This window comes from Sphaerodactylus townsendi, linkage group LG03 (assembly GCF_021028975.2).
Source record: "Sphaerodactylus townsendi isolate TG3544 linkage group LG03, MPM_Stown_v2.3, whole genome shotgun sequence".
Lineage (NCBI taxonomy): Eukaryota > Metazoa > Chordata > Lepidosauria > Squamata > Sphaerodactylidae > Sphaerodactylus > Sphaerodactylus townsendi.
The window spans coordinates 70,007,760-70,029,437 of NC_059427.1; the positions used below are offsets into that span (position 1 = coordinate 70,007,760).

The 21,678-nt window shown below is 43.9% G+C and overlaps 1 protein-coding gene across 1 annotated transcript in view; it reads left to right on the top strand.

The window, feature by feature from the left end:
* The first annotated feature begins 7,389 nt into the window (after positions 1-7,389).
* GNAI2 (G protein subunit alpha i2) overlaps positions 7,390-21,678 on the top strand; it is a 157,631-nt gene continuing 143,342 nt past the window's right edge. The window contains exon 1 of the mRNA XM_048487350.1: positions 7,390-7,650. Coding sequence (XP_048343307.1) covers positions 7,533-7,650 — 118 coding nt within the window. The 5' untranslated portion in view covers positions 7,390-7,532. The remainder of the gene's footprint in view (positions 7,651-21,678) is intronic.

Sequence of the window (21,678 nt, forward strand, 5' to 3'; positions counted from 1 at the left end):
TCTCCCCCCTTTTTCTTTTCAGAGTTCGGGCAGGATATGCCAAGAAAAGAGCAAAGAAGCCCCAAAGAAGCCAATGGCAGGAGGGAACAGCGTGAGCGGTAGGGGAAACCCAGGCGAGTGCCCCTCCAGGCCGCAGCAAGAGGAGTTCATCCAGAGGCCAGCACACAGATGGCTCCCACTATCTTGGTGCTCCCAGTGTTGGTTTTTCCCCCATGCGTTGGGCTGGGGGAAGGGTATTACTGGGGGACAGCAGACATGCTGCCCAGTGTCGGATCCGTCCCCTATGCTGCGCCTCTGCTTTCTTCTGCCAGTATACCAATAAACAGACTGTGGCCAAATTTTAGTCCACACAGGGTGGTTGTCTGTGTTGTCTTTCTGCACCCTTAAGTTCCCCTCGTCAGGAGGCAAATTTGCAAAACACACTTCTGTCTAAAAAAGAATGGTATTCAAAGGTATTTTAGCAGGTACTGCCTGAATCTGTACTTTAAGCTACCAAAAAAGAGATTCAGTAAGACAGGAATAGACTTGCCTGCAGACTAAGTAATTTATCATTCTACAAGATACAACTGCTGTCATTGAGGAATGTCTCCTTTCCCTACTGTGTCCATTCTGGACTTGAGCATGCTTTTTCACGGTTATTTCTTTTTGCTAGCAGGAGGAGGCAGCTTTGCTTACCACCACGGTCTTCCTTACCTTTTCTGTCCAAGGCCACCACAACAATAATGTGCAAGAGTAAAACAAAACAAACAACAATAGGGATCTCTCTGGTTTTATTCTTTATTGACTCAGAAATGTAGACTGAGAGCTTGGTAGGAATGCTGAGATTATAATAAAGTTGATCTTCCAAATGAGCCCTTCGGGGATAGGCGGCCTATAAGTTTAATAAAATAATAATAATAATAATAATAATAATAATAATAATAATAATAATAATAATGTGTTATATATCAGAAATAAACAAATACAAATGAACATGACTTTAAAAAATCCATCTATGTTTGGCTGTGATGGGTTTTCTAGGCTGTTGATTCTGGTCACAAAATCCATCTAGGTTTCTTCTATTATTTTCTTGTGTCTGTTCCAATCTCTATATATAAAAATCTAAACGTGTGTTTGTCCCTGATGGTCTCCCTCAGAAGCTGCTGGACGGATCGCCCCCAAATTTTCACAGGACGTCACTCTCTGTTGCGGGCAGGTAATTGGACCTTCAAATCACCAAAAGTCCATACCTGAGCCAGGTAAAATGTCTTTTTCCTGGTGCACCAGGTCATGAAGCTGGCTGTGTTTAACTGTCACCCTTAGAATGTTCGTGCAGCATGTCTGTGGCCTGAGGGCTTGGTATGAGGGCTTAGAATGTTCGCTCAGATGGCCACAGATGAGCAGTGAAAACAGTAAATAGGTAATACTGTTAGGTAATATGAGTGGAAGTGAAACGCATACACACTTTGCTGTGTGAGACGTCAGGTGGGGTTCCCCCCGCTCACACGCAGGTAACTTTCACTCTCTGTGCCTCACCCACTGCTACCACACAACACACATACTCTCATACACATCCAGCTCATCCTCACACACCTCTCGCTGCCCTCCCTCACATCCAACCACTACTTACCCACTTCCTCACCCATATTTGCCACAGCTCTCTTTTACTAAAAGTGAGCTGGAGTTTGCCTTTTTCTTCTAAGACAATCCGCGGGGTGGGGGTGAACCAATACTACCGGCTCCGCTTCTTTTGCACATGGCCCTTTAAGAACCCAGGGAGCTGCCCTGTGATAGTTGAATATAACAAATTTGCAGGGGGGCTTCTTCTTGTAGCATTGAAGCAGGTTAAGAGGGAATATTTGCCATGTGAATGCAAAAGTTTAAAAAGGGGAGTGCAGTTGTATAGAGAAAACTGTCAGAACCTCACTGCAGACTTCTTCACGCAAACATATTACATGAAGTAACTTCTACAAAGTGGTAGTGTAAGCATCCATGAGCTATTTTTTGCATGTGTGGATTGGCCTTTAATGGCATTTTTGCCTTCTACCTTCCCCTGAGTTCATCCCATTAGACACTATATCATCATGACATTCAAAATCCAAGTAAACTCTCTTAAGCAGCTATCAACATATTATGATTTCTTTTGATTTTCTTCTATCAAGCTACATCCTAGTACAGTTGGATGGTAAATCTAAAATGCTTCAGGTCTCTTGTGAGAACAAGTTGCAATCATTACAAATGTCGAGAGCTTAGGAATCAAAATCTTCATTTCTGATATTTATATTCATTAGAAAGACTGCAAGACTTCTGGTTATGGGGTTAAAATGAATAAGGATTTTTTTTTTCAAAATTGACACAATCAGCCGGGATTTGGTGACGAATTACACTCTTTCAGGTTGCTTATATGAAGGCTTATCTACTGATCAAAATAATTTCATAGACCTGGCAATTAGGAAGACATCTCCTAGGGCTCAACACTAGTGCATGAATAATTATGCTAATTCTAATCCTTATTTAAATGCATGAAACAATATTCCACCCTTTAGACATATTTTTATGAAGAATGAAGAGTGGATGGTGATTTCATTGTAGAATCCTACTTTTGTGAGCCCAGCATTTAATGGGGGGGAGGGTGGCAACTGCCATGAAATCTCTGAACCCCCACAGTAAGAGCAGACAACCTTGCTGAAATAAAATTGACCACAACTTAATTGGTTGCAACAGCTGTCAGAGCCTTAGCACTGCATGCAGCAACAAATCCAGCTACTGGGAGACCAATCTGCTGGCTGATAAACCGTCCTGCCTTGTTGCAGCCCTCCTGCTGGGTGAAGGGGAGAACACGTAGGATGGCAGGTTGATGTATTCCACTTGGGCATCAGCCTCTACATGGTTTCCCCTGCCACTCAGAGTGGGGGTGTCCGAACAGTTTCCGAGATGTGCATGTTCCCAAAACACTTATCCCAAAATCCCTTGAGGGGATCCCTAAGCTGAGGGAAATGGGCACGCAGACAGATTCCCCACCCCCAATGAATCAGACTTCATTCTGATACCACTGAAAGAGCTGGGGAGCTCCTGCCAAAGCTCCCTTCAGCTGCAATCAATCCCTCAGGCCAAACCATATTCTGTGCAGCCACACATGGACCCCATCTGGGTGAAACAGCATCAGCTGTTGAAATGATACATCCAACTGACTGATCTGATAGCTACCCAATGACTCTGTCATCTGGGACAACTTGCAGGAGATTTTTCTCCTTACCAAGTAAGTCTTTTCCAGTTTCACATCACCATCTTACAACCTTACAAGGTTATTATTATGTCCAGAATAATACAGAAAGGGCTGAGGCTAAAATATAGCGATTATCCTTGCCTATTTCAAATTTTTGAAACTAGCACAAGTGTACTTCAAACTCCTAAAACTAATATCACAATTTAAATTTACTTTAGGATTGCATATTTGCATGTATAAATTCATCTCAGTCAGGTAAAACCTGTTACAACAAATGTTGCACCAATGAAGATTATTCTCAACCAACACTTTGGAGATTTAGTACATGATCAAAAATGAGTCCCAAACAAATATTTAGTATTGGTACTATTTAGTGTTGGTAATGAAAATGTACAATCTGTGATTATTCCACAGATGAAAGCAAGCTTGAACTCAATTACCAACTTTGCATAAAAGGTTTTGTGGTTATCACTGATATTTTCTACTACTGCAATAAACACTGTTGTGTATTGAGCTATTGGGGTTTCTGCAGTTGTGGAAGTGATGTCAGCTGAGAGCATGATATTTAAGTGAGTGTATGCATAGCTTCTCCCTCCCAGCCTGTTGTACTAGTGTGGAAGCTGTCCCTGTAAATAAACCTTGTTTTTTACCTTGCTGCTTGCCTGATGATTGAGACATAACTGGTGATGTGGATGGGATGAAGACATGAACCTTTTGAAGCTTGAACTCTTCTGTAGTGGGAGTACACCGGTATTGTCGGAGTAAAAAATATGGCTTCTCAGGGCCATATGGAAAAGTTCAACCCAGCATGTCCGAGCAAGTGGGAGAACTATGAAGCAATGTTGGAGTTTTATTTGACTGCTAATGGGGTCAGAGGCCCAAAGAAATGTGCAGTGTTTTTAAGTGTTTGTGGAGCAGAGAGATTTGACCTAGCCCAGGCCTTGCTAGAACCAAGGAAGTTGGCAGCAACCACATATGAAGATATTTTGGCTGCACTGAGAGAACACTTCATTCCCCAGCCCTCAGAAATAGCGAGCAGGAACACATTTTAGAAGCAAAATCAGGCCCCAATGGAAAGTATTGCTGTTCATATTGCTGAACTGAGACAGCTAGCACAGCATTGCAATTTTCCCAATTTGGAGGAGATGCTTTTGGACAAATTAGTCTGTGGGTTACAGGATGAAGCATTACAGAGACATTTGTTCACTAGAAAACAATTATCATTGCAGGAGGCCCAGGATGAGGCGTTCGCATGGGAGGCCGCTGCACTTAGTATACAGGAAGTGCATAGATCAAAGAACTCCTTTTATTTATAATGGATAGGAACTGGGAATGCCAGCTCCAGAGAAATGGAAGTTCACAAACTGCAACAGAATAAGTATCACAGCAGAGTGAAAGCTACAGGGGTGCCTAGACGAGACCTGGTGCCATTAATGAGGTATGGGAGTTGTGGTGGTCAACATGATAGGCAATCCTGCCAGTTTAAAGAGGCCCATATTGAGAGAGTATGTAGAATGAAAGGATGTCAGGGGGCAGGAAGAAATAATGGAGGGAGGAGGCCCACAACCCACCAAGTTATGCACCCTGTACAAATGCTATGTGACTGTTCCCCAACCAATCTGGCCATGCAAACGTCATGTGATTGTTCTTTACCCAATCCAGCCATGCAAGTGTCATGTGACTCAGCACAAGTGCCATGTGACTGTTCCCTGACCAATCAAGCTTTGAAATTGCCATGTGAATATCAAGAAGGCATCATCAATCATGTACAATCAGTGGTTCAGCGTAACTGACAGTGACTGTAAGGTTGCAGAATGTTCCCTGTGTTATGGAAGTGGACTCTGGGTCTGTATTTTCCATCATTTCACTGGTATGGGGTATGAGTGTTGTTGCAATGCCCTGTTGATAGTGCATTTACAGTCAGCACAAATCCACACCTCTCCACTAGCCTTCAGAGGTATTATAATTGGAGTTTCCCATCGAGCATGTGAAACTGGTTCCAATATTCCTTCACCTAACAATTTATCTAACGCTGCATAGATCTTGGGTCACAATGCAAATGGTATTCGCTGTGGTTTCATTTGAACTGGGACCACTGTTGGATCAAGGACTGATGATACTGGAGGGCCTATATAGTACCCCAACCCCTCTGAAAACGCATCTTTGAATAATTCATACAATAGTCCCGATGCTGATTCACTCACACCCTGTATTCCAGTAACAACAATTCCCAATTTTCCAAACCAATCCAACTCCAACAGACTAGTACGTTTCCCTTTGGCCACCAACAACTGTAGGAGGCCATTAAACATACAATATTGAACTCTAACCTCACAAACTCCCAGCATTGTCATCCTATTTGTCTGGTAATTGGTAAGTGGAATGTCAAAAGGTCTAATCTCTAGCCTTCCTCCCCCCATGAAGAAACCTTATAATGTACTCTACTGTTTCTCACACAATTCATCCAGACATCTCCAAGCCTAGAGGTTGTCCTAGCACCTCCTAAGGGTTGTCCTGACACCCCCCAAAAGGTGTTCTTCACCCTATAAATATCCTATCCTCCAAAGGGCCAATCGCCCAGTGCCACTGACACCCTTCCATCTTTGTCACTGTGCCCAAGTGCTGATCTTCGTATTCATTGGTATTAAAGATTCCCTACCCAGCCTCTTTCAATATTAATACACAGTCTACTCTGAGCTAATTTTCCCCACATTATTGTGTCTCCATTCTGGTTAATAATAAGACCATATTGGTAGATGAGTAATATCCATGCAGAGATTATCTCCTGTTTGCTTTCATTGCCATTACAAAAGCATTCACAGAAGCAATGCAGCTTTCACATGGAGATTTTCTTCATGCTTCCCCCTTCTGGCTGCCATTTCCTTCCCTTGCCTCCAGCAGGCTTTTTTTGTCATTTATTAGAAATCAGCAGTAGCAAAGGCACTGAATATTGCATAGGAAGAGGCTGAAACACTCGCCCAAGACCGGAAATGCTGGAGAGCACTTGTTGTCTAATATGCATGGGAGGATCTAACTAACTATTAGAAATCAGCAGTAGAACTATCACTACAGAATTTGAACAGTGGAACAGCATACCAAAACTTGTAACTAAAAAAGTCCATCTATTATGGTGGGGGTGAGAGGTGAAAGGGAAAATGGCACCAGATGTACAGGGGTTTGTATTTCCCCCAAAATATAGGAAGAGTTTTCCCAGAAAGATTGTACCAAAGCCAGTTTGGGAAAATCCAGAGACAGGGAACACTTGGAAGGATGATGGTGTGATGCAGCAGCAAAAATGAAAACTGCTGCTGGTGGGCATGGGAATCACAGATCAAGAACTCTGCTGTGGAAACAACCTTAAGTCACGCTGTTGAACGCTTCCGAGTCTTCACAGGATGGCTACAGATCGCTTTTTGTAAATAGCACGTGACTTATTGCGTCCATCCTCGTATTTTTACCGAATCTCTACTTCGCCAGTATTCTAATAGGCTGTGCAGAAGTGATTAACACAGAAACATTGCCCAATACATCACAAAGCTGGTCTTCTCCCTGCTACGAAAATCAACCTTCTCTTCGAGAACTACAGCCATTGCTGGCCTCGTTGTTCACTTGATGCACAGTTCCACAGAAGTAGGGACCATCCAGCATGGCTTTTCGCCAACCCAAGCACTGACATTTCTCCAAGCAGCGGTCTCTGCAGCCAGGCCAAACCCACGTAATTCACGTGCACTCCAGAACCTCGGGAACCCCCGGCAGCTTACGCCAATCCTTACTCAAGTTTTGCAACTCCCATTTCGATCTCTGCAAAGTCTCCTTTACTGTCTGCCTTTATCATCCTCGCAGCTCAGGCAGCCCCCCGCCCGCCTTTTTTAAAACCTTCACGCCCTCCCAGCGCCCCTCTCGGTCTCAACCCAGTTTCTTGCATCCGCTTTCTCTTTCCTCCCTTCCCCCAGACATCCCCCCACCCCTGCGCGTCCGGGGCCGCCCCTTCTTTCTCCTCGCGGTGACGACAAGCCCGCCTAGAGTCCCCTCCCTGCTCCTTCCTTCCTTCCTTCCTTCGTTTCCCCCTTGCGGAGCGTGGAGTGGAGCTCGGGCTGAGCGGACCAGTCCCGCCCTCGGGCCCCGCCCTTCCTCCCCCCCATCCGAGAGGCAGCGGCTGCTCAGACTCCGCCGCGCCGGCTGCCGGACGGGCAAGAAGCAGCGACCGCCACCCGCCCCGCCTTGCCCAGGCGCCCTCGGCAGCCCCCTCGCCCCTGCGGGGCCACAGCCGCTCCCGAGCCCGCCCGCCGCCCCTGTCTCCCGCGGCCGGCCCGAGCCCCGTGGCGCCATGGGCTGCACCGTGAGCGCCGAGGACAAAGCGGCCGCCGAGCGCTCCAAGATGATCGACAAGAACCTCCGCGAGGACGGCGAGAAAGCGGCGCGGGAGGTGAAGCTGCTTCTCCTCGGTAAGAGAGCGCCGCGCCGTCGGGGCCCCTCCAACTCCCTCCCCCTACTCGGACGGCCATCCGTTTGACTCCCAGCCATGTTTACTCGGAAGTAAGGGTCGCTGAGTTGAGAGGGTTTACTCCCGTGCAGACGTACGCCTCTCGACCCGCATGCCTATCTGCACATTCAGATCTCCCCCCCCCCCCCCCCTTCTGGGGCTCTCCGGGTCCCTCCTGCAGGCGCTTCAGGACTCCTGGCTTGGCCTGCGGGGCTTGTCTCTCTCTTTCTGCGGGCGCCACACCCCTGCCCGACTCCTGGAGCAGCATCAAGATTGACCAGCCCTCAGTTTTTTATTCCAGATTAAGTAGCCTGGAGCTGTCGACTAATGGCTTTATCCATTTATTCAAGTGGATTAGAATCACCGTGTGTGTGTGATCTACCTCTTAAAGCTTTTCAACTCTTCCTGTAGCCCTTTTGGGCCAAGGGATTGGTTATAGTCATATCCTTTGAATGAACATTAGAACGGTTCCCCTTCCTCTTCTTGTCCCATTCACTTCCCTAATTTAGCTCACTGCTTTTAGCAGCCAGCTGTTTATTTCAACAAATGAAGTGAAATTTTGGAATGCCTCCGGTGTCCACATCTTAACCCCCTCCCTGCCCTTCTTCTCAAGCTTCTCACAAATCTTCCTCAATAGCATCCAGAAGTGCTGAAATCTCTTACACCCCCCCCCCCTTTCTGTTTTGTTGTATTCTTTGTGATACTGGGAAGAGTAGTTTGTGGTGCAGTCTTAAACAGAGTTACTCCCTTTTAAGTCAGCTGAAATCAGTGTGCTTAGAAGTGTTGGATACTGTTTAGGATTGCACTACTAAATTGGAAGTGAGCAGAGGCTGCTCCTGGAGTTAGTGAGTAATTGAGAATAGTGTGGTCCGTCCCCCCCCCCCCCTCAGAAGACCAAGGGTGTGGGGTACTGTAACCGGAACACTTCTTCACACCCTCAATATAACTATTTCTGTTGGCTTACACTTCAATTACTGATTTTTTTCTTGTCCTGCTGTCCTCCTCTTTCCCTTCCCCTGCAGAGATGTGTGCTGTTCTTTTAGCAGCAATAATGGCTGGTTCTTAGTGCCCCAGCTTCCTGCAGTACTTACTGGTGTTACTTTTATGAAACGTTATTCTTCTCTTCCTTTTTGTAAGAACGTTCATCGTTGCACAAGCTTGGAGAAGTAAAACCAAACCAGAAGCACTCATATTGTGCTTTTGGGTCACGTGAGCAGTTGCTTGAACATTCTGAAGAATATTTTTATTTTATAAATGCATTACAAGGTGAAGTGCTCTTTCGATTGATACAATTTCATCTATGAGAGCACTGCCCCATGTTAAACATTGATATAGCAAGGAGAACCCTAGAGTTTCCATACAAACTCTGTGTGAAACTGACATGCACTAATACTGTCCTTATCATGTGCTAGTTCTGTAGCAGACTTTTTGCCAACCAAGTCAGTATACCCCTCTGTAAACACTTTGATATATTGGATCACTAATTTCCATACATTTAGTAAACATTTGAGCCTGAATGAACTGTCCTTAAGAAGCATGAGACTTTAAGGAATGGACTAATTAATCTAATTAATCTTTTGATACCGTTGCCTTAGGCTTCTCCCTCTAAACACAGATTTTCTGTTCTAGTAACATTTCCCTTTGTTACATCTTTCAGTGTATATTTCCAAGGAAAGTGATTATTGATTCAGTCTTTCAAATCTAAAATTGTGCTTTGCAGTACCTCAGTATATGAGTATAGCTGGCTGGGCATAGTCAACCCAAAAAGAAGAGAACTGTTGATGACAGGAATAAGGAAGTTACTTTTGTTTTAAAAGTAAAGAACAGGGGAGAAAGTTGTGGGAAAAAATGGGATACATCTTTTTTAATGTAGGGGTATACAAAGCTACTGGAATATGGTTTGTTTTTCCAGATCTAGAAAGATTGGTAGCATCTGGTACTTTTGTCAGTTCTAAGTAATCAGTTCTGCGGATGTTTATTTGGAAGCATGCCTAAATTATTTCAGGGAATTTCTTTCCAGGTAAGTAAACAGAATATGAGGTCCCCCCCCCCCCCACTCTTAAATTGTTCAATGCTGTGCATCAGTAATATTGTATGCTTTCCTATGAGTGCGACTGGGTTTTGGGGAAGTTTTATCTTCATTTTGCAAATCATGCTATAGCTTTTTACAGGTTGTGATTTGGTCAGAGCAGTAGCTGTGGTTTAAATGGATTCTGCTTCTTGTCAATTCTGTGAGATAAGATAATCATTATTAAATAATTTTAATCTAGTGTTTGTTGCTTCCTTGTGTAAACTGCTTCTGACGTGTGCAAGTAGTCCATGTGGCAAGGAGACAGAATGTGAGGTTTATATGTTTTGAGGCCTATACTGGTTGGTTAATTAATTAATTAATGTTGTTTATAGTCCACCTTTATTACTGGGACTCGAGGCAGATTACACAGAGTGAGTCAGTACAATCATCAGTGTGGAACTTTCAATAAACAGTGCAACAGGATCAGAGTTGTAGAACCAACCAGAAATGTAAAAACCAGAACTGGAGCAAAGTATATGTATTAGCACAACACATTAAATTATGCAAAATCACCTAGTGGGATCCTACTTGGAGCAAACTATATGCAATAATAAAGATCACATTCCCTAATAATTTATCCAAGCAACCTTGTGAATCACATTGTACAGTAGTACCCTTTTACTGGCATAGAAAAACTCTCTTGCATAATTCAGTTTTGCATAGTTTTGCTCCCAGGAGAGTGGGAGCTTTCCTGACCTCCTTGAACAGGCCATTTCACAAGGTGGAGCCCACAGTGGAAGCACATGTGCAGGCAGTTGTGGATTTTGCCCATTTGCAGGTTGGCACCTACAGGACATCCCTTTCAGGTGAGCAAAACTGTCATGATGAAACAAAGGAGGAGAGGCAATCTTGCAAATATGAGGGTCCAAGGTCATGGAGGGCTTTGTATGTGATAGCCACTACTTAAAACTGAGTCTGGTAATTGATGGGCAGTTAGTAGACAGGTTGTTGAAGTGGTCCAATAGATTTTCATTGGCATAGGGTTGAGGATAATGATGGGTTTGGTGGACTCTATGGCATATCTGACTGAGGCCTCTTCCTTCCTGTAGCACTGCCCTTTTCAAACTTTGCTACAAAATCTTGAGGCTTTTCCCAATTTGGACCTGGAAACCCTATACCTGACCCCAGTGAATCCTCTCTCAGAGGCCAAAAAGGGCCTGGAAAGCGCCCCTCTCCCCAGCCTTGTACTGATAGAACCATGCCTTGGAACTCTGTGGTTATCTAGCAGCAGCCCCTGAAGAATCCCATTGCTTAAAAACTAGAGGTGCTTTTCCAGTCTTTTTTGCACACTTTTTCATATAGATGATAGGCTTCTGACCTCATGTTTAGGAAAATTGTGGTTTTGAGAGTATCTTCTAAATAAAATAGATTGCATTAATACTACATTGAAATATCTGTTTGTGACAACTGTAATCCACTAATTTATGATATGTAGCAGCGTTTCTTTCTGTGCCGTTGTTAATAACTAGTATTGCTTGTCTTAAATACGTTCCTGCAAGTTTTTGTTCAGTATGTTTGCATTTTTTTCCGCACAAGTTGTACTCTTCTGTGTGAGTCTGGATGACAGATGTTAATGGTGGCCAAGCTGGCCCCTGTGATAATTTTTCTTCTTGTAGAGCTTCCAGAAAACCAAACAGAAAAATAATAATAATATCACTCTGCAAGAATGAATAGACTCTAGTGATCGTTGGAGTTATTTTTGGATATCTAAGGTGGATGAATTACTATTCAAGCAATCTTTGAAGTACACAAAAAGATACTTAAAAGCATTGGTGTACGTTGTTTGCTAGATTGAATACCATTTTACATTTCTATCAGAATTTTTAATGCTCTGGTTTTAAGCTGACACATAACTGAAGAATTTTTGAAGTGAACTTGGAATGGTTGGAGGGAAAAAAGACTGAGCTTCACATAGAGTGGTAAAATAATCAGTCATGCAAGACATCTTGCTGCCTGGATACTAATTGTTAATGCTGTACTTATTGTTAAAAAAATCAAGGATGGCTTGTTAATTTCAGATCATTACAGCACATGAAATCTGGTAAGTAAATACTTTAAATAGAGTGAAGTCATTAAGGGCTATTGGAGTGGGATTCTTTTAGTGGTTTTTATCAGCAAATCCTTGCTGCAAGATTGTGTTTATAGCTAGGGCAGAAATTTTAAAGAAATAGCCAAGACTCCCAAAGCGGTCCACAAAGAATATAAAACAATACCACAAAACAAGCAATGAATACAGCAACAAATTAATTAATTTGGCAGTCTGTCTTTTATAATATTTCTAGCCGCTCAGTGTGCATCAAAAACCCTGTCTGAAAACCACGTTTTAATCTTCCTCTTGAAGCTCAGGAAAATTTAAGATTGGTAAGCTTCTCTAGGAAGGACTGCCCACAAGGAGATATCCTTGTAAGATGACAGTCTAAAATCAGGTTGTCAAAAAGTCCTGTCAGAATAGATGATTTATATTAGTCGAAGACAGTATGGTTGTTGGTTCAAGGCATGGTCTTACTGAAACTGAGCAAATTGATGGTCAGCACCTACATAGGAGGCCTGCTGGGATTCTTAATTATGTCATGTTAAGTTATGTGGAAGGAAAGTGGGATGCACTGAAGAAACAGAGGGCAGCAGTGATTAGTGTACTGGATTACAACCCAAGTCCAAGTCGTCACTCAGTCTTGAATCTCACCAAGAGATTTTAGACCACTCACTCTCTCTCATTATATCCTGCCTGACAAGTTTGTGGTAAGGACTGAATGTGTGGGGAAAGAACCATGTACATTTCCCTACATTTCTTGGAGGAAGAGTTAGAAAAATATGAACATGCAAATCTTCAAACAGTCATTTTGAAGTTTAGTTTTCTTTCTCTTTTGATGGGGACACAGACAGTTTTTGTTTTTACTATCTGTCTAATAAAATTACTTTAATTAGTCCCCAGTGTTTACATTCTGTTATATTTGTTGTAACCTCCTTTTTCTGATAAAAGATTGAATGACCATCAGCTTTCTGTGCAGGGCAGTAAATATTTTTGTATTGGTAGTTTTCTCTGGTTTGGGGTAATAGCTGCAACCATCAGAGGCTCAATTTCTTGTCGGTGCTTGGGTTTTTTGTCCTATTATCACTCCATTTACTTATTTGTGATTTGACGCAAAGGTGTTCTTAGTGGACCCTTTCATTTCAGGACTTTCCTGTTTCTGCTTCTCATGCACGTAACTGAGTTGTCTTTTAAAAGTTTTGCTGATACTTCAGAGACATCAATGACCACATGCATTGAAGTAATCAAAGGGTGCTACTCATGGCCATTTTGGACTTCTTTAGTTCGTCCGGAAAACAAGCTGGGAAAAAAACATTCTTGCCTTGCTTTTTTCTTCTGTGTTGTGTAAATTCTGCTTAGGCTGCTTAGAATCTGCCATACACTTTCATCATCATTATTATAAAGACATTGGAAGTTTGTATTGTAACAACTCATTCCAGGAAGATGATATTCTAACTCACAAAACCATGGCAGCTTATAAATTAAACATGGTCCAATCAAATAACACCCCCCGCCCCCAGGTTTGGGAGAACTCTTAAAGTACTGATCAGTATCAAAAGCCAGAGATTGCACAGTGGAAGGTTTGGGTTATGATAAAAGCTTCTCTAAAAGATTTTGCATTGATGTAAAACTTTCCAGTACTTAGTTCTGGTAGTTCTAAAATGGAGTGTCGAGTGGTTGAAGGATAGTTCAAAGTAGATATCTTCACCCCAGTGGCTCAGGAATAAGGTGGTTGAGAATTATGATGTTAGCCTGTGTCTAAAAATAACACACTCAAAGGGGTTTCTGTGTGACTCCTACCCCCAATAGATTTTAAAAGAGAAAAAGAGTTTCTGAAGTACTATTGGCCATTAAGCCTAGGGAAAGGATTTTGCTTAATGCATTTCTTGGTGAAGTGTTCTTTTGAAATTTTCCTTAATTTCTTGCTTCTTTCCCTTTGGGGATTGTTGCTTCCGTGTTTGAGCACTTTTAATTTAGACTGCTTCTTGGGAATGAGTTAACAGCTTTTCTAATAATTGGCTGAACAATTTCTGTTGCACCCAGTTGCCTCTATTTTAGAGGGCCAAAGATTTTTTATCACTTAAATGCAAAAGCTGGTTTCCATTTAGTAGTGCTTACTATGAATTAAAGACCTACTGAAGTGATGAGACATTGAAGGCAAATGCATTGAGTATCAATTTTCACAGAAATTGTACCCTCCATACTCATTTAAGCAACTAAAAATGTATATTATTGAAACTAAATTAAGACTTGCATTTCCCTTGGCAGCTTTGGTCCATCGTAGCAAATAAAAGGCTAAGGGATAGAATTTCACAAACTATGAACTCTCCAGCAATGAGTGAGCAGGACTCACTTGAGCAGCACTCACAAAGTCCTGCTCATCCATTTGTGCGTGACATTCCATCCCCTCCCCTGCCTGCCTTCCCCAACCCAGGAGCAAACTCCAGCATCCCAGCCCGGTCAGTGGAGCAACAGCACCTTGGCACCCACTGCTTCACAGGCCCACAGAAGCTCCCCTGCCTCCACCCACCCCATGGGTACAGAGCAGCAGCTCCTGGGGCCCCCTACTCCCTGGCCCCGAAGAAGCTCTTCTGTTTCTCCACCCCCAAGCACCCATCCCAGCCAGCAGAGCAGTGGTGCCTAATCACCCACGGCTCTGCCGGCCCCTCAAAGTTCTCCCGCCTCCCCACCCCCAAGAGCATAAAGCACTGCTTAAAGCTGATGAAGCGTAGTCATTCTGAAGAACACATGCTTCTGTTTTGAATAGGTGCATCTACTCACCATATTGTTGAAAGCATTGGTGCAAGATTTTATGTGTTTTGGTACTTATTTGGTATGTGTTTAATTTAATTGACAAGATGAAATCCAGGTTTTCTTATCCATTGAATCTGTATTTTGGCATAGGAATGTCACTGTTGAGTTCACCAGTCTGTTCCATCTATATATGCATTTTGCTGTTCAGGCTAATAGTTTCTATGAAAACGACACCCACTCATTATATGGCTGTTCCATTGGTGAAGCAAGGGCCTGCATCAGTTTCCCTTCTAATAAATAAATACATAATCACTTAGAATAACCAGTCACTAAAAGTAAAAGTGGGCAGGACTCTGACCTGGATGGGCCAGAGTTGCCTGATCTTATCAGATCTCAGAAGCTAAGCAGGGCCAGTTCTGGTAAGTATTTGGATGGGAGTCACCAAGAAAGTTCAGGGTAACTATTCAAAGGCAAGCCACTTCTGTTCACTTATTTCCTTGCAGACTGTACAGGGTCACCATAGGTTGGCTGCAACTTAATGGCTCCACCACCAAAAGTAGACTCTACTAAGCATTTTAATATCCAGTTTGCGAGGACATAGACTCTGTATAAAATAAAGTTGCACTTAAGTATGAGTGGTAACGCAGATGTGATAATATTCAGTTTTGCTGGCATTGTTTTAGTGATTTTTAGAAGTGAATGGTTTTCCATTTGACCAGTTTCCCAGTATTGTTAATAACTACAACTATTGGCTCAAATCACATGCACATCATGGGTAGATTAATTCATCTGGATTAGATTTCCACAACTGTCTCAGACTATACTGCTTGCAGTTTATTTTTTAAAACTTGCATTGGAAGCAGCGGCGAAGCTCCCAGGGGGTGGGGGTATGCGACGCACCGGGCACACAAATTTGGGTCGTGGGGGGCGCAAAATCCCCCTGGCCCCTCCCCCTTACCCCCCACAGTGCCCCCCCACTTACTTCAGAAAACCGAGCAGGCTGGAGAACAGGCCTTCCTGTTCTGGTGGGAACTATATTTCTGCTGGGAAATAATTCCCACCAGAACAGGAAGGCCTGTTCTGCAGCCTGTTCAGTTTACTAAAGTAAGTGTGTGTGTGTGTGGGGGGGGGGGGGCGCCGCAGGGAGGCTGGCATGATTCCCCCACAGCGGCCCCCCTGCAGCCCCCCCACACTTACTTGAGGAAACCGAGCAGGCTGGAGAACAGGCCTTCCTGTTCTGGTGGGAACTACATTTCCCAGGAGACGTGCGCACCGAGCGCACTCTGGCCCAGCTACGCCTCTGATTGGAAGATTTCTTGGATGAACGTGATACGAGCTTTATTTTTTGCAGGATGTTAGAAATTTGTGTGTTGGAAACAACATGATTTGGAAAAAAAGAGTTCTTCAATATGAAGCAAATACACACTGATTACATAATTTGAGATGGAGTCTGCTTCTCCTGTATATCTTAGTCTTATGTATAAAATAATCAAGAACTTGAACAGTTTCTTTTGATTGAAGGGAAATTATTGTTTATTGGTCAGGGGGAAAACACCTTCTTGTTTTATTTCCCACCCCAGAGGTTTGAATGCCATTGGATGAGTCCCAGTTTTCATCACTTAATGGCAGGGGATACCTAAAGAGTAGAAAGGGATCATTTGTCCGAAATCCCTCTCCTTAGTGCCAATGCACCTTGGGGCTAAGGCTAAGCTTGCATGTCCTGGGTTTGTACGATCAACACATTGGCAGTGCTGTAGATTGTTATAGTGTTCCACTTATTCTGATATAAAAAATAGGCACCTAAACTATTTTTGCAGGCATCCTCTCTTTCCTTTTCCCCTTCTGTAAGATGCTCATTACAGGAAAGACACAGTTAATGAGCCCTATAGCTCAGTAACCTTTTGTTCTGTTTTGAAACTTATATAAATACTGGACAAAGGAAGAACTTGAAGGCCTTTTTCATTTTCCTGATTTTGGATAGTACGGTCTCAAGTAGCATTGTGGGAAGTCATGTCAATCTTTCAGGGTATGGAAATTTGCTATATATAGGGATAATTGCAGTTATTCTACACACTTGTTGGAGTAGAATTAACACTATGTTGGGCCAACCTTTGATGAACAGGAGCTGAGTATCAAAAACTGCTTCTAAAGCTAGTATATAAAGCAGGGGAAACATTCTGTACAGAGAGGTTAACTTGTACCTGAGCATTTGTTCATTGGTATATAGCCAGCTTCTCATTGCTGCTTGAGAAAATTCTAAGGTTAGTGACAAATTATGTTTCTGTTTTGAAGCCATAATGTCATGTGACCCAGAACATGGAATCTAACAACAAGGCTTTGACTTGGGTGCTTTTTGATTTGCCCATTTGTGATGTTATAATTGTCAAATAAAATTTGACTTTAAGTTAGATATTATACAGTCTTCTGGTTTATGTAACCTTCAATCAATACAAATGATCAGAATAAAAACATTAAAAGTTTATTTTGAAACTTCAGTTCCACCTACTGCTTAAATGCTAAGAGGCTTTCCTGAAAACGTTGGCATGACAGGTGACCTGTTTTTTCTCTGGAAACAATTTATTTGCAGCTGTTTCTAAATAGATATCTGAGGCAAAGACAACCCCACCTACAACTGCGGCACAACACAGGATATAAGACAGGAAGTATGCCAGTGAAGGGCTGCTTGCTAGTGTGAGGTTTAATGCCAGATTGGCTAATTGAACACTAATGAAGTTGGGCCTCTGAGCAAAATTTGGATCAGCTTTGTTTCTGCTTGACTTGCAAATGTTGCTTCTTCTCATTTATTGTTTTGGTCTGTTCTAAGCTGTGCTGTTAAAAGTGTCCCCAGAACAAGGCTGCCCTGTGAACTTGAGCAAAGAACTTCCAGGGCTTGAGTGGTTGGAAGCCTTGCTCACAAAGGAGTAAAGCATCTATGTATGACCTACGGAGTTCCTGGTTTGAATCTTGCGATGCCTAATGCTGAAAATGAGGAGGAGGTATGAATGGAAAGGTACATAACTTGTTTGCCAAAGTTTCCCCCAAAAGAAAAAAAACTGATATTACAAGCTAACTGTCAAAAGACTAAAAAAAAAACAAAAGACTAAACTTTGCCAAAGTTTCAATTCCTGCTATCTACAGTTGAAAAGCGTCTTGGGTGGTTGGTGCTGGGAATGTTCTTTCTTTACCTGAGGCCTTACTTTATCTCAGCTACTAGTTAAGGGTGTTTGATAGGCCTGAAAATGTGAAATTATCTTACTGACTCAGCCTATCACTCCAGTTAGCTCACATCATTTAATTTCAGTTTTAGAATCCTGGAGTGTTGGTAGGAAACTCCAGTTCACCCTGCCATCTGTTTTGAGTAATTTGGAGCTTGATTCAAAGCTTTCAATCTTCTATCACGTCCCACCTGTGAGAGGTTGAGGGAGGGCAATGAATGAAATGCACACGCGCATCGGGAATCTGTATTTGTGCTCATCAGAGCCAAATCTTTATTTATCTAAGGCATCTGAATGCAAATAAATAGCTCCTTTTGCAGTATGGGATCCTTGAAATTTTCACAAGCATTTTGAAATTCTCATCCATTAGAAAATCTATGTGAGTGATGGTGGTGTGATTGCCTGTTATTTATAATTTGTTTTTGGTAAAAAGCTTAACAGTAGCTGTTCACTCCAAACTGGAGACGTGTATGACTGATGAATAACTTGACAAACAAACATTACTGACACAAGATGATCATTGCTACCATCTGCTTGAACACTTGCCTGTTGCAAGCCATTCATTTGTTAAGCTTTTCTTCAGAATTGCAGTAATATTTTGATAGACTGAAGTAGCTGAGGTCCATGGGTGGAGACTAGTAACGTTATCTAACTTAATATGTATTTCACTGTTTGCCTTTGACACACAGAACTTTTCAGCAAATGTAAGATGTTGTGTAGACAGTTTGGCAGTTAACGACAGCTGTAGCGTTAACCATGGCTGCCATTTAGTCCTTTTCAGTCAGTAGTTTGGTACTCATATACCAAACTCAGTGGGGTGGATCTCAACCTCCTCTAAGGAGCCTTCATCCCACCTACAGTTTAAGTGGTCCTTCCTCCAGTGGAACTGCTGCAAGGGTCATCTGCAATTTGATGGCAAAAAATGGAAATAATTGGAATATCTGGGGCTCCCTGCATAATGGGAGGGAGGGTGAGCATAAAGAAACAATGACTGAAAGGGAAGAAATGGACAGTTAGCTAGGACACAGACGAGGCCTATTTACTGTTATCATAGTGGCATGAGTTGAACATTAGGAGGGCTGTGGGGTTGTGAAAAAGGAAGAGGGCCTATCATACCATTGTTAGTGAGAACAAGCATCTACAACAAATGCAGAACACTTGCTGGATGGAAATCTTTCTCCTCATTAGTTCTGGGAGTGAACTAAGAATCAAGATATCAGACTTCCCCATTTAGCGGGGTCACATTGAGTACAATTCCACTAGCTGGGGATCTCCAGTTCTGGTCATGTAGTGTAGGGGACTTCAAGCAAATGGCATACTAATTCTGCCACTGGCGTAGCTGCTATTTTCTTGGTATACTGTATGGTTTTATTCCTGGAAAGGATTCCCATATCATTCCTGCTTGACAGTCTGAAGTAATTGCTGTGATTATTGACTATTCAATGTCTACTAACTCTAGTTATTGTAATTGATATACCACTGGTGTCAATAGCTACTATTAAGAACTGGTTTTTATGAGGCCTTGCAGGAATTCTAAGGGGCACTGTCCCTGCTTCCTGGGAACTGCTGAGCGTTTTATCTGACAAATGGCATTTATCATCGTACTGTCCAAAATAATTGCATTCTGGATATGTTGTAAGCAGTTGTTCAAGTTCCAAATTTCTCTTTTCTTATCCATCAGGTTGAATAACACACTGAGTCTCTCCCGCTCCCCACCGGTGCTCGGTCATATTGAATGGGCATTGCCTGTTTGTAGGTGTCCACAAATGAGGTGCCCAATCCCGACCATAGATCTTTCTGGCATATAGATACCCAGCACAAAGTGAATGATTCCATTTCTCCTCAAAATGAAGGAATTTCTTACTTCATTCTAATTGGAGGATTAGGAGTCCTCTAGCAGGTGCAGCAACTAGTTGGTCTTGCTTTGCCCTAGGCTTCAGAGATAACTGAAATTAGCAAGAATCTCTCTTTTTACTTTCAAGTGTGTGTAAGACCTGATGTAAAGTGAGGGACTGAAGATTTGGGATAGGAGATGGATCGTAACTGAAGTAAAACTTCTTTGCTTCAGCAGTGTGACTTATACTTTCCTGGAATTCTGCTTATTATCTAATATTTCTTATAAGCAGCTGTGCACAGCATTTCTAAGTTACTTCTCCATTTGTTTCAGTAGTGGAGAAGAAGCTTGTCGGTATCATGGGATACAGACAAACATTCCTGTACGAGGCTCAGGCAGTGAAATCACGATGAACTTTTGTTCTTTGAAGAGATTCTATGCTAGATTATTCATTGTACTGTACTCAATTGGGAGTGCTGTAATGGTGTTAGCTTGTTAAGACTTCAGTGCACACATAGGCATAGAGTGGGTGCCCAAGAAGGCTCAAGGCCCTGACACAACTTGAGAATGTCATATGGGGGGCACATTCAGTCCCCAGCCCTCCTCCCGAGAAAGGAGCTGGGGCAGTATTGTTCTGCCTATCACCACCTCCTGTGCCCACCACTAGCCTCCATCTCCCACTGCATTGGGCTAATGTCACCACCGCCCTCCACTGGGGCTTCTGTTGCCTGCCCCTGAGCTCAGAGGCACCCTGTGGTTTGGGGAAGAGAGATACCTCAGCAGGGTGTAATGCCATAAAGTTTACCTCTGAAGGTGTCTTTTTTTTTTCCAGGAAAATTGATCTCTCTGAAATTATTTGTAAACGTGGAAAATGTGGAGACTGGCAACCGTAAAAGTTGAATTTGCAATTTATGCTGTTTTTTTTTGGGGGGGGGGGTGTTAGAAAAATAAATTATTCAGATTTACTGGTACTTTCATTTATTATGATCTTTCTGCTTTACTTTAAGTTTTCTGCTTAGTCTATTATTCTGTTATTGTTCTTTTTAGTTACTTAGTCTGTTATTGTTCTTTTTAGTTACTGCAAGTTGGATTAGTTGCTGTTGTTCTTGATTAAGTTTAAGACTGCTTTAGAGAGTTCCTGAACTGAGGAAAGATGGGCAGTCTCATCACAACTGGGAAGGGGGGGAGTTCATTTCTTGCCTCTCCGATTGGATGGTGAGAAACACTCAAAAGATATCGTCCTCCAGGAATCTGTTTTTGGACTAATGCAATTTAATTTGTTTGTAAATTATGTGGAACTGAGGGTGAACAGTGAGGAGCAGTGTTGTGGATGGTATTAAATTGTACAAGAAGGTGGAAAGGCAGGGCGATTGTGAGAAGCTCCAGTTCTCTAAATAAGGAGAACAAGCAATAAAGTGTCAGGTGAAATTCAATGTAAGAGAATATCAACTGTTGGATGCTTGGCTAATGACTAATGTACTATTATTATGGATGCAATAAGCTAAATTGGCAATTATCATAAATGCACCTCTCTCTCTTTTTTTTTTTTTGGGGGGGGGGGGGTGGGGGGGGGGGGGGGTGGGGGGGGGGGGGGGGGGGGGGGGGGGGGGGTTGGGGGGGGGGGTTGGGGGGGGGGGGGGGGTGTTGGGGGGGGGGGGGTTCCGGGGGGGGGGGGGGGGGGGTGGGGGGGGGGGGGGTTGCGGGGGGGGGGGGGTGGGGGGGGGGGGGGGTGGGGGGGGGGGGGGGTGGGGGGGGGGGGGGGTGGGGGGGGGGGGGGGTGGGGGGGGGGGGGGGTGGGGGGGGGGGGGGGTGGGGGGGGGGGGGGGTGGGGGGGGGGGGGGGTGGGGGGGGGGGGGGGTGGGGGGGGGGGGGGGTGGGGGGGGGGGGGGGTGGGGGGGGGGGGGGGTGGGGGGGGGGGGGGGTGGGGGGGGGGGGGGGTGGGGGGGGGGGGGGGTGGGGGGGGGGGGGGGTGGGGGGGGGGGGGGGTGGGGGGGGGGGGGGGTGGGGGGGGGGGGGGGTGGGGGGGGGGGGGGGTGGGGGGGGGGGGGGGTGGGGGGGGGGGGGGGTGGGGGGGGGGGGGGGTGGGG